Source organism: Rhinopithecus roxellana, chromosome 6 (genome assembly GCF_007565055.1).
Source record: "Rhinopithecus roxellana isolate Shanxi Qingling chromosome 6, ASM756505v1, whole genome shotgun sequence".
NCBI classification, from domain to species: Eukaryota; Metazoa; Chordata; class Mammalia; order Primates; family Cercopithecidae; genus Rhinopithecus; species Rhinopithecus roxellana.
In genome coordinates, this window is record NC_044554.1 from 125,686,533 (window position 1) to 125,700,464 (window position 13,932).

At 37.4% G+C, this 13,932-nt stretch overlaps 1 protein-coding gene across 3 annotated transcripts in view; it reads left to right on the forward strand.

The window, feature by feature from the left end:
- DYNC1I1 (dynein cytoplasmic 1 intermediate chain 1) overlaps nt 1-13,932 on the forward strand; it is a 342,413-nt gene that overhangs the window by 40,304 nt on the left and 288,177 nt on the right. For 2 of the 3 annotated variants that reach the window (XM_030933183.1, XM_010356267.2), the window contains exon 4: nt 1,928-2,018. In XM_030933183.1, coding sequence (XP_030789043.1) covers nt 1,928-2,018 — 91 coding nt within the window. Of the gene's footprint in view, nt 1-1,876; nt 2,019-13,932 lie in introns of all 3 variants that reach the window. The other variant, XM_010356265.1, reaches the window with a different exon arrangement.

Genomic DNA, 13,932 nt, shown 5'->3' on the forward strand with positions numbered 1-13,932 from the left:
GTTAAAAACCCTTTTAAAAGAATACATAAAAATAAATACAGTATTCAGGTCTTTTGTTTAGAATACTTTCTTCTGAAGTTAATTCTGTAATTGACTTTTATATTAAAATAAATTATCATTTATTTCCGTAACTACTTAAACTAAGAATAAAAACTATTCCATGTACAACAAAATGGCAAATGTTTATATCAATGTGAATAATAAAAATAACAATATATAATAAGCTTGCAAATTATTAAGTATTGCTGGATGTAATTTAATACATACAAAACTAAAACACTATTAATAAGCATTTTATACTCAATCTCAATTTGTAATAGGTAAAACAGTATGTTCAACAATGCTATAATAAGCCCCAATAAGATTAAATTCTTTTGTTTAATTTCTTTATGTTGTGGAAGACGTAGCCTGGGGGTATTATATTTGACTGATGGCCTTTCTTTTCTACTTAGGAGCTGATACACTTTTTTTTCTACTTAGTTGACATCGGATATGAATTAGACACCTTGCAATCAATTATATTTGTGCCTTAAAATAGCCTTTGAAATTCTGTTGCATTGTGAACACTGGTTAAACACAATAATAGTATGCCCTAGTCTCCCCTACCCTACGTAAAGCCAGTAATTAAACTTTAAGAACAAAACAGATTAACATCTCTAAACCATGACCAACTTTTGAAGGATCCCTGCATTACTGCCAAGGGACCCTGGCAAGGGCCCCGTTTTCATTTTTCAGTCACCTCTCCGACTTACCCTCTGAACTTACTCAGAGGGTAATCAGTGAATTAATTGTGGGACCACGTGAAAATTCCTAGCTCCTTGACAGATCTGCCATTGTGTTATAGGATTTGGGCAAAATAGTTAAGCCCTTTACCCTATTAAATAAATAAAAGGAAATTGCACATGATTGAAACCAAATGGGAATCTACACTTATGTACTGACGTTTCTTTCTATCCATATGGCTTCTTTGGCATATGTGATATTGAGAACCCGTTGAATTGCCTGGCCTGGAGCCGTCTTGGCTATTTGGTGCAACTTCTATCTGAAGGACATTGGGCTTGTATCTGAAGGAAGGGGGAAAATTGCATTGACTTTAGCCTTTATCTTTTATTATGCTTGCTTTCGGATTTTCAGCTTGTGCTGACCTTGATCTTTGAACTTGTCTCCTGTCTTCAGAGTGGAAGCTTACTTCTGTGCACATGGCAGTGTCTTCTAGAGCTGCTGGAGGCAAGGCAAAACGAGTCCCAAAGACAGTAAACAGTATAATGGAATGCAACTGTTAATTAAATGTAAAAATAAAGCAGCCTGGCATTTTTCTTTGTTTTGAAAGAGACTTTTTAATTACCAGGTTCAACATTTACCCTTTCTCTATCTGTCACGTAGGCTCTCATGGCAAATGCAGCTTTTATTCCACAGAGTACATTTCCCTCGAAATGCAGACATACAACAGATTTTTCTGACTGTCCTTGACCATTTAAAATTATTCAGAATCACTTATTTAATAATGTTTTAAAGTTTTATAGACACCCTGTTTTATTTTTAATAGGTCACATCTATACTAACAAAATAATATGAAGAATCAAAATTATCTGGATGGTTCATGCTAGAGAGATATTTGACTTGAATTATCTGGATAGCTATTTTGATTCTCCATTTTACTTTGTTAGGGTGGACATGGCCTCAGAATCCCTATGTTAATTCTGTCTAAATCATTTCAAATTTTAATTTCCAAACTACAAAAAAATTCACTGGACTTTTTTCCTTTTCTTTCCTTTTTTTTTTTTTTTTCTTAATCCCATCTCAATGTCTCCTGGCCATACAACCACTTTAATTTGGGCCCATTTGTTTTGATTTGTCTGACACTGCTCTTCACCAGTGCAGCCATTGCATTTTTTAACATGGGATACCTGTTATTTTCATTATTTAGTCCCAACCCCTATGTCTCCCTCCTCGAAATCAGTGAGCACTCCCAGTGAAGCTGGAAGCCAAGACTCAGGCGATCTGGGGCCATTAACAAGGTAAGAATTGTCCCTTTAAAAGGCCATGACGGGTGCCAATTAAAAACAACAACAACAACACTGTTAGAATACTGTGAAATGTGCATGTATCTGTATGTGTACTTGGACATTTTATGTTTAAATTTATGGCGGCTTGCTGTTTTTAGTGGCATAGCAATCATCTTGAACACTAGAAATGATCAACATATATCATCCTTCTTTCAGTGGGCTCATTTAGTACCGTGTGTCTTGCTTAACAAACACAAACATATCCATTAGCTTAGGCTTAAAAAAGGCATGTATACATATGTAACAAACCTGCACATTGTGCACATGTACCCTAGAACATAAAGTATAATTATAATTTTTAAAAAAAGGCAGGGAGAGCAAAGATAAACTGAATATATATCCAGCTTCTTATTATCCTACTTTGGTTTTGGTTTCCATGAAAGTCTTTGTGAATAGAATACTGAGATGTTCTAATTCTAAATTTAATTTTTTAAGTGTATTATTTGCTTAGTAAAAGTTGACTAATTTGAAAACTCAGTCACCTGAGTATTTTTATTGTATTATTATTGGTAGTAGTAGTATCAGGATTGGCTGCTTCTGTTTAGTGAGTTCATTGCCAAGTTTGTATTATACTATGTAGATTCACAGATTATGTAACTTCTGAAAGTGGATATAGACATTCTGTAATTTAATCACTGAAGAGGTATCCAAATGGTAAAGATGTACAAAGAAGAAAGGAGAAGTTTCATAAATGTAGATGGAGTCACGGTAGCTCTCCAAATCCAGCTGTCTTCGCCAGTGTTCACACACGCCAGGATCCACAGGCAGGAATTTATGTGAGTACGGCAACTGCACCCAATTCTTAAAGGCCGGATGTCCCCCTCATAGATCAAGCTGGTTGAGCTCACATGGGACGACGGACCCAATTTTTCCGCATTTTCCAATTTTTCCTGAGAAGCTACAGATTCAGATATTCAGGTGATAATCTCCTAAATGTTAAATGTTAATGACTTTTGTTCCAAGTAGTTATGGGCCAGATTTGGCCTGTGGCCTGGCAATTTATGAACTCTAGCTTTGACTCTTAATTTAAAAAAATCATAAAATACTTTAATCAAGTTTAAAAAAAAAAGAAGAAACAATCATCCACAGCACTGCTGTTCTAAGAAGTCATCCTTTTGGCTTGTCTACGTACCTTTCCAGTCCTTGTCTGTGTGCATTTCTTGCCTCCATATGTATTATTGGGGCAAAGATATAAAATTTTGCATTTTTCTCTTTCCACCTAAGGCATTAGCATAAGCATTTTCTTCTGAAAGTGTACTATTTCTATACAGGCATAGTTAATTTGGTAGCTGAAAATCTGGACATGAAGATAATCTAGCATTGACCTGAGCTGCAGGGTTTTTTTGCTTTTGAAACCAACATGTGAGACTGGAATTACCTTGCCTATTTCTGCCTGTTGGTGTCCTTCAGACTTGAATATTTTGTTTTTATAGGCCCTTTGGAGACCAGTGGACACTGCTTTCAATTAAAAAAAAAAAAAAAAGTAGAGGTTTTTGAGGGCACAAAGCTGGTTTATTTTAGCAAATCGCTTTTGTGATTTGGGGCAGCACACGTCTTCTCTCATCTTTTGCTTTGAACACTTCAAAAGGTCTTTGGGGGGAACAAAGTAATAGCAACACAGTTGTGTAAGATCTAACATTTATTCAAGAGCTGGCACAATATAATCACATTTCTTGGGGGGTGGCGTCCATTGGTCTATCATTAAGTTAATGTATTTGACCATTTCTATATCATGATGGTGCGTCTCATTACTGCTTAGCTTCAGGGGTGCAGTTGGCGGCATTCAATTCTATTACTGACTTCACATTTGAGGAGCCCTTTTGAAAACTTTCTAAAGAAAGCTGACCTATGCTCTTAGTACTCTGGGGACAACAGCAATTATTTCTTCTCAGAGAATTTTACTCTTTATTTCTTTCCCCTTCTTAAGTGATTTTGTTTTTAACTTTGTGAATCACTTTGGAAGAGGTGCAGCCTACTCCTTCCTACCCAACACAACAGTACCTTCAATTCTTTATAGGAAAGTTCTTGCAAGATTGAGTAATTAGAAGTCAATGAATAAATCTCTTGCAAAGTGCAGCTTTCATAGAAATGCAAGAAAATTTGCATTGAAACATGATAGTTTTCAGAAAAACTAAGCACAAAGTTTGCTTGAGGAGAACACATTAGGAATGGCTTAGTAAATTCTGCCCTTGTTTTGAACTTAGGAAAATTCCACACAAATTTATGTTTTTTCTTTAATAAAATAAATATGAGGTTAAATTGCAGGAGAATGTTATATTTCAGTTTTTTAAAATTCCACTTTGAATGTCTTTTTATGTAGAAGACACATCTTTGAAATCAATTTATATTAACTTTAACACTTCATAAAACAGGAGACTGGGAAAATAGTTCTGTAATTCTTAAGAATATAACTCTGTGCTCATAAATTTGCCTATTTGTGTGGAATTTGAACTCTTCAAAAAGTGGAAAATCTTTCAGAAGATAACAAGAATTAAATTAACACATCTGGCCATAGCTAAAGGCACATATAAATTCTCTCATTCATTTGCCAAAATTTCAAACCAAAGCTAAAATTTTCTTTAGAAAGCCAAAATTAGCAAACATTTCTTATAATCCTTGTAACTAGTTAATCTGCAAATTGGCATACTCAATGTACTTTATTATAGAGAAGAAGTTGAAATAGTGCTTTTAAAAAAGTATAACAAAAATCCCTCTTACTGATTTTTTTTTTTTTTTTTTTTTTTTTTTAATTTTAAAGAGAGACTGTCTTGCTCCATTGCCCAGGTTGGAGTACAGTGGTGCAATTCTAGCTCACTGTAACCTCAAACTCCTGGGCTCAAGCAATCCTCCTGCCTCGGCCTCCTGAGTAGCTGGGACTACAGTCGTGCACCACCATGCACAGCTAATTTTTATTTTTACTTTTTGTAGAGATGGAGTCTCGCTATGTTGCCTAGGCTGGTCTGAAATTCCTGGCCTTAAGCAGTCCTTTTGCTTTGGCCTCCCAAAGTGCTGGGATTATAGGCGAGAGCCGCTGCACTCAGCCACCTCTTACTGATTTTTAAGAGCAGTTGAGAAAAATTTTAAAAATGGGTAGAGAGTAGAAATATATAAGTTTCCAGTTATGCTAATGCTTTAATTTTAAAATTTCACTTAAAGTGTCACAATTTGTTTTGCAATTTATGCTTCCATCGTTATATTCCATTTCTCATTTACAACTTATATTTGTGGTTTTATCTTCTATCTCCTGATCAGTTTTGGTAGAATCAATTAATCATTGCTAGTTAATTATATTGGCAAGCAACAAGCTCTTGGATTTTAAAAGCTTGTAGAAAAGGTTAGTTTGAAGGGTTAGTTTTACTTATAAACATAAATGAAAAAAATCTTTGATATACTGTAAGCAACTGGAATCCAACATATTAAGAGGATACTATGCTATGGTTAATTAGTATTGTTTCAAAAATGCAAGGTTATTTTAGTATAGGAAAATGTCTTACTATATAATTTAGCATACAAAAAGGTCAAAGAAGGAAAAATAATCATTGCAATATGTACTTAAATTATACTTAAGACATTTAAACACTTATTCCTGTGTTTTAAAATGTAGTAAACTAGTAATACAAAATATTTTCTCAATATGGTAAAGAATATTTATCTGAAACAGCTTACGTTTTTTATACATAAGAGTGAAGCATTAGCACTTTATAGCCCTGAAGAACGGCTTTTGTTTAGTTGAACATGTCACTCATCCTCAGAAAGTGGTGAATTCCTTGAAAGTAGGGACTAAGTGATACCCCTGTAGTAGGTATTTGATAAATGTTTGTTGAGTGAGGTGTGGTAGCTCAGAACTGTAATACCAGCTACTTGGGAGTCTGAGGCAGGAGGATTGCTTGAGGCTAGGAGTTCAAGAAAAGCCTGGGCAACATAGCATCCAAGATTTAAAAAAAAAAGAAAAAAAAGTTTGTCAGCCGGGCGTGGTGATTCACGCCTGTAATCCCAGCACTTTGGGAGGCCGAGGCAGGCGGATCATGAGGTCAGGAGATCGAGACCATCCTGGCTAACATGGTGAAACCCCATCTCTACTAAAAATACAAAAAATTAGCCAGGCGTGGTGGTGGGTGCCTGTAGTCCCAGCTACTTGGGAGGCTGAGGCAGGAGAATGGCATGAACCCGGGAGGTGGAGCTTGCAGTGAGCCAAGATCGCGCCACTGCACTTCAGCCTCAGCGACAGAGCAACACTCCGTCTCAAAAAAAAATTCTGCTTTTTACTGATAAGGACACTGAGGTGCGCAGAGAGAATAAGTAATTTTCTCAAGTTCATACAGAGTGTTGTTTTGCTACAGTGCTAGGTTTTTACCTAGGCAGGTTGATTCAAGTTTCCGCAACGTATACCTCTATGCTACATAATCTCTAACAGTAGTTGATATGAGTGCTACACAACCTACTCCATAAGGTTATTGTGAGGATTATACAAAGTAATACTCTATAAAGTACTCAGAAAGGAGGCTGGTGTATACTAACTATATGTGAGTTTTAGCAATTATTATAATTTTTTCACATTTTAATTTAGCCATTTTTCCGATGGGGAAAAATCTTTTTAGATCCTCTCGTAGAACATGTTGGTGTCATTTTCAATTTTAGTAAGCATTGCCTGTATCTTTATCCAAAGTAATTATATAAAATTATTAAACATGACAAGGTAAAGGACAATCTTTGCCCCTATAGACCACATTCTGGGTTGCCTACTCCTTACTCACTAACCTTCAGATAACAACCAGAGTGAATTGATCTAAGTGAAAATCATTCCGCCAACATTTATTCTTCTCATTCACATGGATGGCTCACAGGGCACTTTGCACTAGGAATTTTCTCATGTTTAGTTGTAATTCCTTAGGGTTCTCAGTGACAGAGCTGAACTAGAAGGTGTACTGGCCTGCAAAAATCTAGGAAAGTGTACTGACCTCATAAAGTTCAGCTGGACACCACGGTATAGGCTAAAACCTGTCCCAAATGGAAGGAAACTTTGAAAATGTTTTCAAAGTTAAAACAGCTCTCAGCCAGGCGTGGTGACTCACGCCTGTAATCCCAGCACTTTGGGAGGCCAAGGCGGGTGGATCATGAGGTCAGGAGATCAAGACCACCCTGGCTAACACAGTGAAACCCTGTCTCTACTAAAAATACAAAAAATTAGCTGGGCGTGGTGGCAGGCACCTGTAGTCCCAGCTACTCAGGAAGCTGAGGGAGGAGAATGGGGTGAACCCGGGAGGTGGAGCTTGCAGTGAGCCGAGATCGTGCCACTGCACTCCAGTCTGGGTGACACAGTGAGACTGCGTCTCAAAAAAAAAAAAAAAAAAAAAAATCTCTCAACATGATAACATACTGTGCAATCTCCTGTCACAATAATAACACCCATTGCATAACATCCTTAACAAAATAGTCTGAAGGGGAGGTTTCTGATGTTTGTCTTTGATGAGAAGTGCCGTGGAGGGTAGTAAAATAATTAATTTTTGTCTTTTTTTTCTTTTTTTTTTTTTTTTTTTTTTTTTTTACCATCTTTGGTCTTAACATCATCATTAAGTTCTACTTTTCTTTTTCTTTTTTTTTTTTTTTTTTTGAGACTGAGTCTCGCTCTGTCGCCCAGGCTGGAGTGCAGTGGCCGGATCTCTGCTCACTGCAAGCTCCGCCTCCTGGGTTCAAGCCATTCTCCTGCCTCAGCCTCCCGAGTAACTGGGACTACAGGCGCCCGCCACCGCGCCCGGCTAATTTTTTGTATTTGTTTAGTAGAGACGGGGTTTCACTGCGTTAGCCAGGATGGTCTCGATCTCCTGAACTTGTGATCCACCCGTCTCGGCCTCTCAAAGTGCTGGGATTACAGGCTTGAGCCACTGCGCCTGGCAAGTTCTACTTTTCAATCAATCAAGACATTCAAGCCTTCCTCCAACATTTTATTTTTAAAATCTTTTTTTTTTTTTTTTTTTAAGACAAAGTCTCTCTATCACCCAGCCAGGAGTGATGGCACAATCTTAGCTCACTGAAGCCTCAAATTCCTGGGATCAAGCTATTCTCCCACTATAGCTTCCTGCATAACTAGGAGAACAGGTGCATACCACCACACCCAGCTAATTTAATTTTTTTTTTTTTTTTTTTTTTTTTGGTAGAGACAAGTTCTTGCTATATTTCCCGGGCTGGTCTTGAACTTCTGGCCTCAAGTGATTCTCCTCCGTCTCCATCCCAAAGTGGTGGGATCCTCCTGCCTCTCCCTCCCAAAGTGCTGAGATTACAGGCAGGACCCATTCTGCCCAGCCTAAAAATCTCTTACTATTGTGGAAACAACACCTGTGCATTTTATACAACTAGAAAATATAAATGAGCAAAAATAACAAAATAAAAACATCATGTTTCCACCACCAGAGATCAGCACTCTTAGCACCTTGGTGCTTATTCTTTTATATAATATGTATGTCATCATGTATAATGATAAGTGACATCTTACTGTGAAAACTGTTGAACCTGCTTTTCCAATCAAGTATCTGTATTTTTATATTTCAATGTATTTTTACCTTATCTAGTATCTACACTATCTTCACATTTCCCCAGTTGACCCCAATAAAATCCCGAAGTATTTAAAATTGATGCCTGTGCTCACAATTAGCAGCATTTCTTAACCCAAAACCCTAATATTCGTAGATTTTTCTCTAGGGAGGTGAGGCCCCTGCCAAGGGTACCACAAATGCAGCAGGTGGAGAAATGTCTTCTAAAGCATGTCACAGGAGAATGATAGTACAAAGGTAATGGATTAAAAGTCACTTAGGCTTTCAGCTGCATGTGTATTTCGATTAGAAGGGACAAAGGGACAGATTTCTTCAGTGTTCTCTCTTCAGCTTGAATACTGGACCTCCATATAATTACTATTCAGTTTCTTAATGACAAAAAGCTTTGGTAAAATTTAGATACTTGTTTTTGGGCTACAATAATTTGTTGTGGGCAACTTGTCCTGTCTGCATGTAGGTACCACTTTTTTTTTTTTTTTTTTTTTTTGAGTGACTTCAGGAAAGAAAAATGTGTTCTGGGGCCACGTGGGCATAGTACTCAAAGGAAATCCTTAGGACCTTCACCTTTATCCACAGTTGGATTCTGCAGAATTCTTTGGAACTACATAGGCCTCTCTTGACCCATTTGGGTAAAACCAGCATCATCTTCCAAGATGCTCTGATAAATCAAAGGCTAAAGGGAAGGCATAAAGGAAGTATTAGTAAAGATGAAAAATATAATAAATAATACAAGACTATGGGGAAAATTTAATAAGACTATTAAAATTTTGCTTATACAAAAAAATTTTAAAGTATCACTATATAAAGAGAGATTGACAGGATACTACCAGCTAATTGGACTTTGGGGAGACTGAAGTCACTAATTCAAGGTTGGTTAAAAGTCAGTCTCTTTGTAAATTAAAATAAGATTTACACTATAGAGTTTTCCTTTATGCAGCACAATTAGTTCAAATTTTTTGATATCATTGTCTTCAGGCAAAGTGTACTGTATGTACCCATATGGTTATAGTAACACAGTAAGCATCTATTTTAGGAAGGGGTAGCTGAGCTTTCTTCTAGAGAAACTGCTTGCTTGACAGCAGGACTTCTGTGTAAGATTTTGGGAAAACATGCTCTTGTTCTATGATGGGAAGTCCTACATTTCTTATTGAATCCAGCTCAGATGGACTTCCCATGTGGCTTAGTGTGGCTCGCTTTGGAGCTCCATGTTAGGGCTCAGGTGTTAGAAAACAGATGGAAAATTCTCCCACCATAAATTAAGAAAAATGCTTTTTAAAAAGAACCTGATGCAAGTATGTATTTCACTGTTCCACTTTTATTTCTGACATCAGAAAATCTTTATCATCATTGCCTGTCCTAAATAAGGAAAAAAATGAGGCCAGGAAGTAAAACATTAACTCATTATTTAAATTCCATCCTTTCTTAATTAACATCACTTTAATGAATGTGACAGATTGAGTGATATGATGGATTTTAAAATGTCCTTATTATTTCGTGTATTACTTTTGGAAACAGCATTTTAAAAAATTAGATATTTAGCGATAGCATTGACTAGATATTTTCTGTTTGGTACTATGCTTACATAATCCCAAACTGTTTTCACTGACTGATTATTCACTAGTGATTTGTTTGACAGAGAAGACATGTGGAACAAGAGTTCAGAGAAACTGTGGGACTCAGGAAAGCTCTGTATTCTGGCTTTGAGCTTTCTCTCCATCTTAGAGAGAAAAGAAAGAACATGAAAATTTGAGTTCCGGTGCAGTTGCTTCAGGGACTAATTAAAGTTACTAAGAGAAGATGGCTGGACTGCTTTTGTTTTTTTACCACAAATCAGCAATATGTTGAGCATTTAAAACATAATATTCATAGAGACAGGGTCTCGCTATGTTGCCCAAACTGGTCATGAACTCCTGGTCTCCAGTGATCCTCCTGCTTCGGCCTCCCAAAGTGCTGGGATTATAGGCATGAGCCATCGGGCCCGGCCAGTGGTCACCATTTTTATTAGATAAGATATGCTTTCCTTCTTCAGTATGGAAGTGAGTCTGAAAACTCTCCTGCGACCATGTAGTGACATCACACTGAGTAAGACTGAGTTTTCCCTAAGTGCTTTGATGGATATTAAGGGAGTTAGGCAGACATGCCCTGATTTATTATTTCATTTTTTAATAAAAAAGTAAAAACTGTTTCTTTTGGAATCAACTTGCCCTCACACGTCACGCTCATCTACAGAAAATCCAGGTAAAGAATATTCATTTGTTCATTCATTCATCAAGTCATTCAGTAAACAATTGAGAATTTATCGTCTATCAGATACTATACTAGACCTTCAAGGAATATAAAGATTCTTCTTACTTCTAAAGAACAAGTAAATTGACACATTTAATTTGAATCTAAGGAAATGTTGCTGTGTAGTTACAGCTCTCAAATATGCATACTCAGAGAAGAGCTCAATGGTAATGAGGACTTTGGAGTTATTTTGCAGAAGATAATATGGTCATCTATGTGATTGCCTGGGGTTAGAGTACAGAGAGGTGAGAGGAGAAGACAGAATCCTGGTTGGAGAATGCCTGTCTTTATTGGAATGGAAAGAGCGAGGGTACTGCCAAAAACACAGTGAGAGAGGGAGGAAAAGAAATAAGATTTTCAGGGCCAAGAAAACTAAAACAAGACTATGCCAAGAAGGAGCCAATAGTAACCAAAATGAGAGAGAGCAAAGTTAAGGATCAAGAACTGACCATGGGATTTGATGATTTGGAGGTGGTTGTCGTCATCATTATCATTTTTTGTTATTATTATTATTATTGATGCTGTTTTATTTTCATAGGCTGAGTTCCTGGGAGCAAAACTAGTCCAGGAGTAATTCTATTTTTTATGGTTCCTGCCACATATTGGCATATTACTTCCCAAAGAACTTTACTAATGTAAATGCTGCCAACAGTGTATGAGAGTGCCTTAACCACACTGAGAGTTAGCATTATAAATGAGAGATTTGTTAACTACTGCCTTCCAAATATTAATTGAACATCTCTTTCTTATAGCCAAAGACTAGAAAAGGTAAGAACAGAAACACTCTTTAGGAAGTAATTCTAAGGCTTTCTGCTCTGAGGTCTAATAAAGATGGAAAGAAGAATGGAAACCACCAACTTGCTTGTTGGTAAAAGCTGAACGGGAAGAAATTAACCACTCATCAGAGTGCAAGGTCTATGCAACACAGACATTATGTCTTTCACTCCTAAGTTTCGTTTTCAACAGATGGCCAAGGATTTTTTTAAATTTTCACTTCTGTCTCATAAACTGAAACTGAGCAAATAAAATTGAGCCAATGAAAGGCGAATTTAATAAGAATTTAGAAAGTAATGAATTGGTACAAGGCTTAAAATACGAAATTCTGCTTGTCTCTTGATAGTTTACTGCTAGTTTGAAGAATTTTGATGTTTGTCCATTCTTTTTTAAAAATATTGAAAAACAAATTGACCCACAAATTATAAATTAACTACTACATGGTAGGCATTTTTGGGTAAGATGCCAGAGGCTACAATGTTTTTGATATGTTCAAGGTTAAATAAGTGAGTGATTATTTTCCATGTTGGGAAGCTTCTGTATTTTGAAACGAAGTTAGGGAATGTGACCTTAATTGGCATGTCCAAAACACCCAATCCAACCCTGGGACCATAGAACCGTAACAGTGGCCTCTGAACACATAACAGGGCTCCTATGAAACAGAGATCAGAGATCCCACTTACACAGAGCCTCAGAAAGTTAACCTAAGAAATCAGTTGAAACTAATCAGAGCAGCCGAATGCAACTCATAAAAATAAGCCAACAAACAACACCAGGATGGTTCCCCAGCGGGGAATACTAGACAGAAATTTAATTGGTAGAGTTAAAGAAAGATTGTATCAAACAACAAAGGCTAGGTTGGTCATCCCAGGAATTCCAGAAAGGGTAGACTTGGGTAGCAGTGAGGATGATGTCTGGTCTTGGGGAGAGATGAGGTCATGGTGGGGTAGGGCAGGGGAAGCTGTGGTAGTTAAACATGCAGCATCACCTACTCTAGTCCCAAAGATACTGCTGGACATCTGGCTTCCCAGGAAGCTGGGCTTCAAGGAGAGAAGACTTTGTCAGGCTTATGTATTTGTCTGCCTGGTTATTATTGTTCTCACAACAAATTGCTAAGTTGGCATCTAAAATATAACAATCTTATAAGACCTAGTGGACTAACTCAGCCACCTAAGTCCAATAAACTAAGCACTGAGGAAAATGAATTTAAGCCCAAATCCTACCCCCTCCTCTAAGACCAGGTCAAATGGAATCTCTAATTTTTTCAGTGGAAGTGTGTCTCCCTGCTGTGACTTCCAAAGGATGATGAAAGTGCAGTTAAATGCCTAGCTGGCTGGCACGGAGCAAACACTAAGTGAAGGGAAATTATAAAGATCACTGTTCTTAATCTGTCTTTCTTATGGCATTTATTAATATTTTCAGCTCATATTTATTCAAACTTTAAACTGTGCCAGTCTCTGAGCAAATGATGAGAGCTGCTTTCTTCCTTGTAGATGTTAGCAGTATATTATTAGGCATAAATATTCATATGTCTCATTTCTTTTACCAAAATGTAAAATTCTTAAGTGCAAGTTCCATGTCCCTCAGCATACATGTGGTACTGCAGGGTAGGGGAAGCTGTCGTAGTTAAACATTCAACATCACCTACTCTAGTCCCAAAGATACTGCTGGATATCTGGCTTCCCAGGAAGCTGGGCTTCAAGGAGAGAAGACTTTGTCAGGCTTATGTATTTGTCTGCCTGGTTATTATTGTTCTCACAACAAATTGCTAAGTTGGCATATAAAATATAACAGTCTTATAAGACCTAGTGGACTAACTCAGCCACCTAAGTCCAATAAACTAAGCACTGAGGAAAATGAATTTAGGCCTAAATCCTACCCCCTCCTCCAAGACCAGGTCAAATAGAATATGGCAAGTTTTACTCTCAGTCTTGTTCTACTAAACTATATATATATGTTTTGGCTTTTTTCTTTTTTTGAGACAGGGTCTTACTCTGTGACCCAGGCTGGAGTGCAGTGGCATGATCTCAGCCCACTGCAGCCTCTGCTTCCTAGGCTCAAGCTATCTTCCCACCTCAGCCTCCTGAGTAGCTGCGAACACAAGCGAGCACCACCCTACCTGGCTAATTTCTGTATTTTTTGAAGATGCAGGGTTTTGCCCTGTCGCCCAGGCTGGTCTTGAACTCCTGGGCTTCAGCAATCTGCCTGCCTCGGCCTCCCAAAGTGCTGGGCTTACAGGCGTGAGCTACTGCACCAGG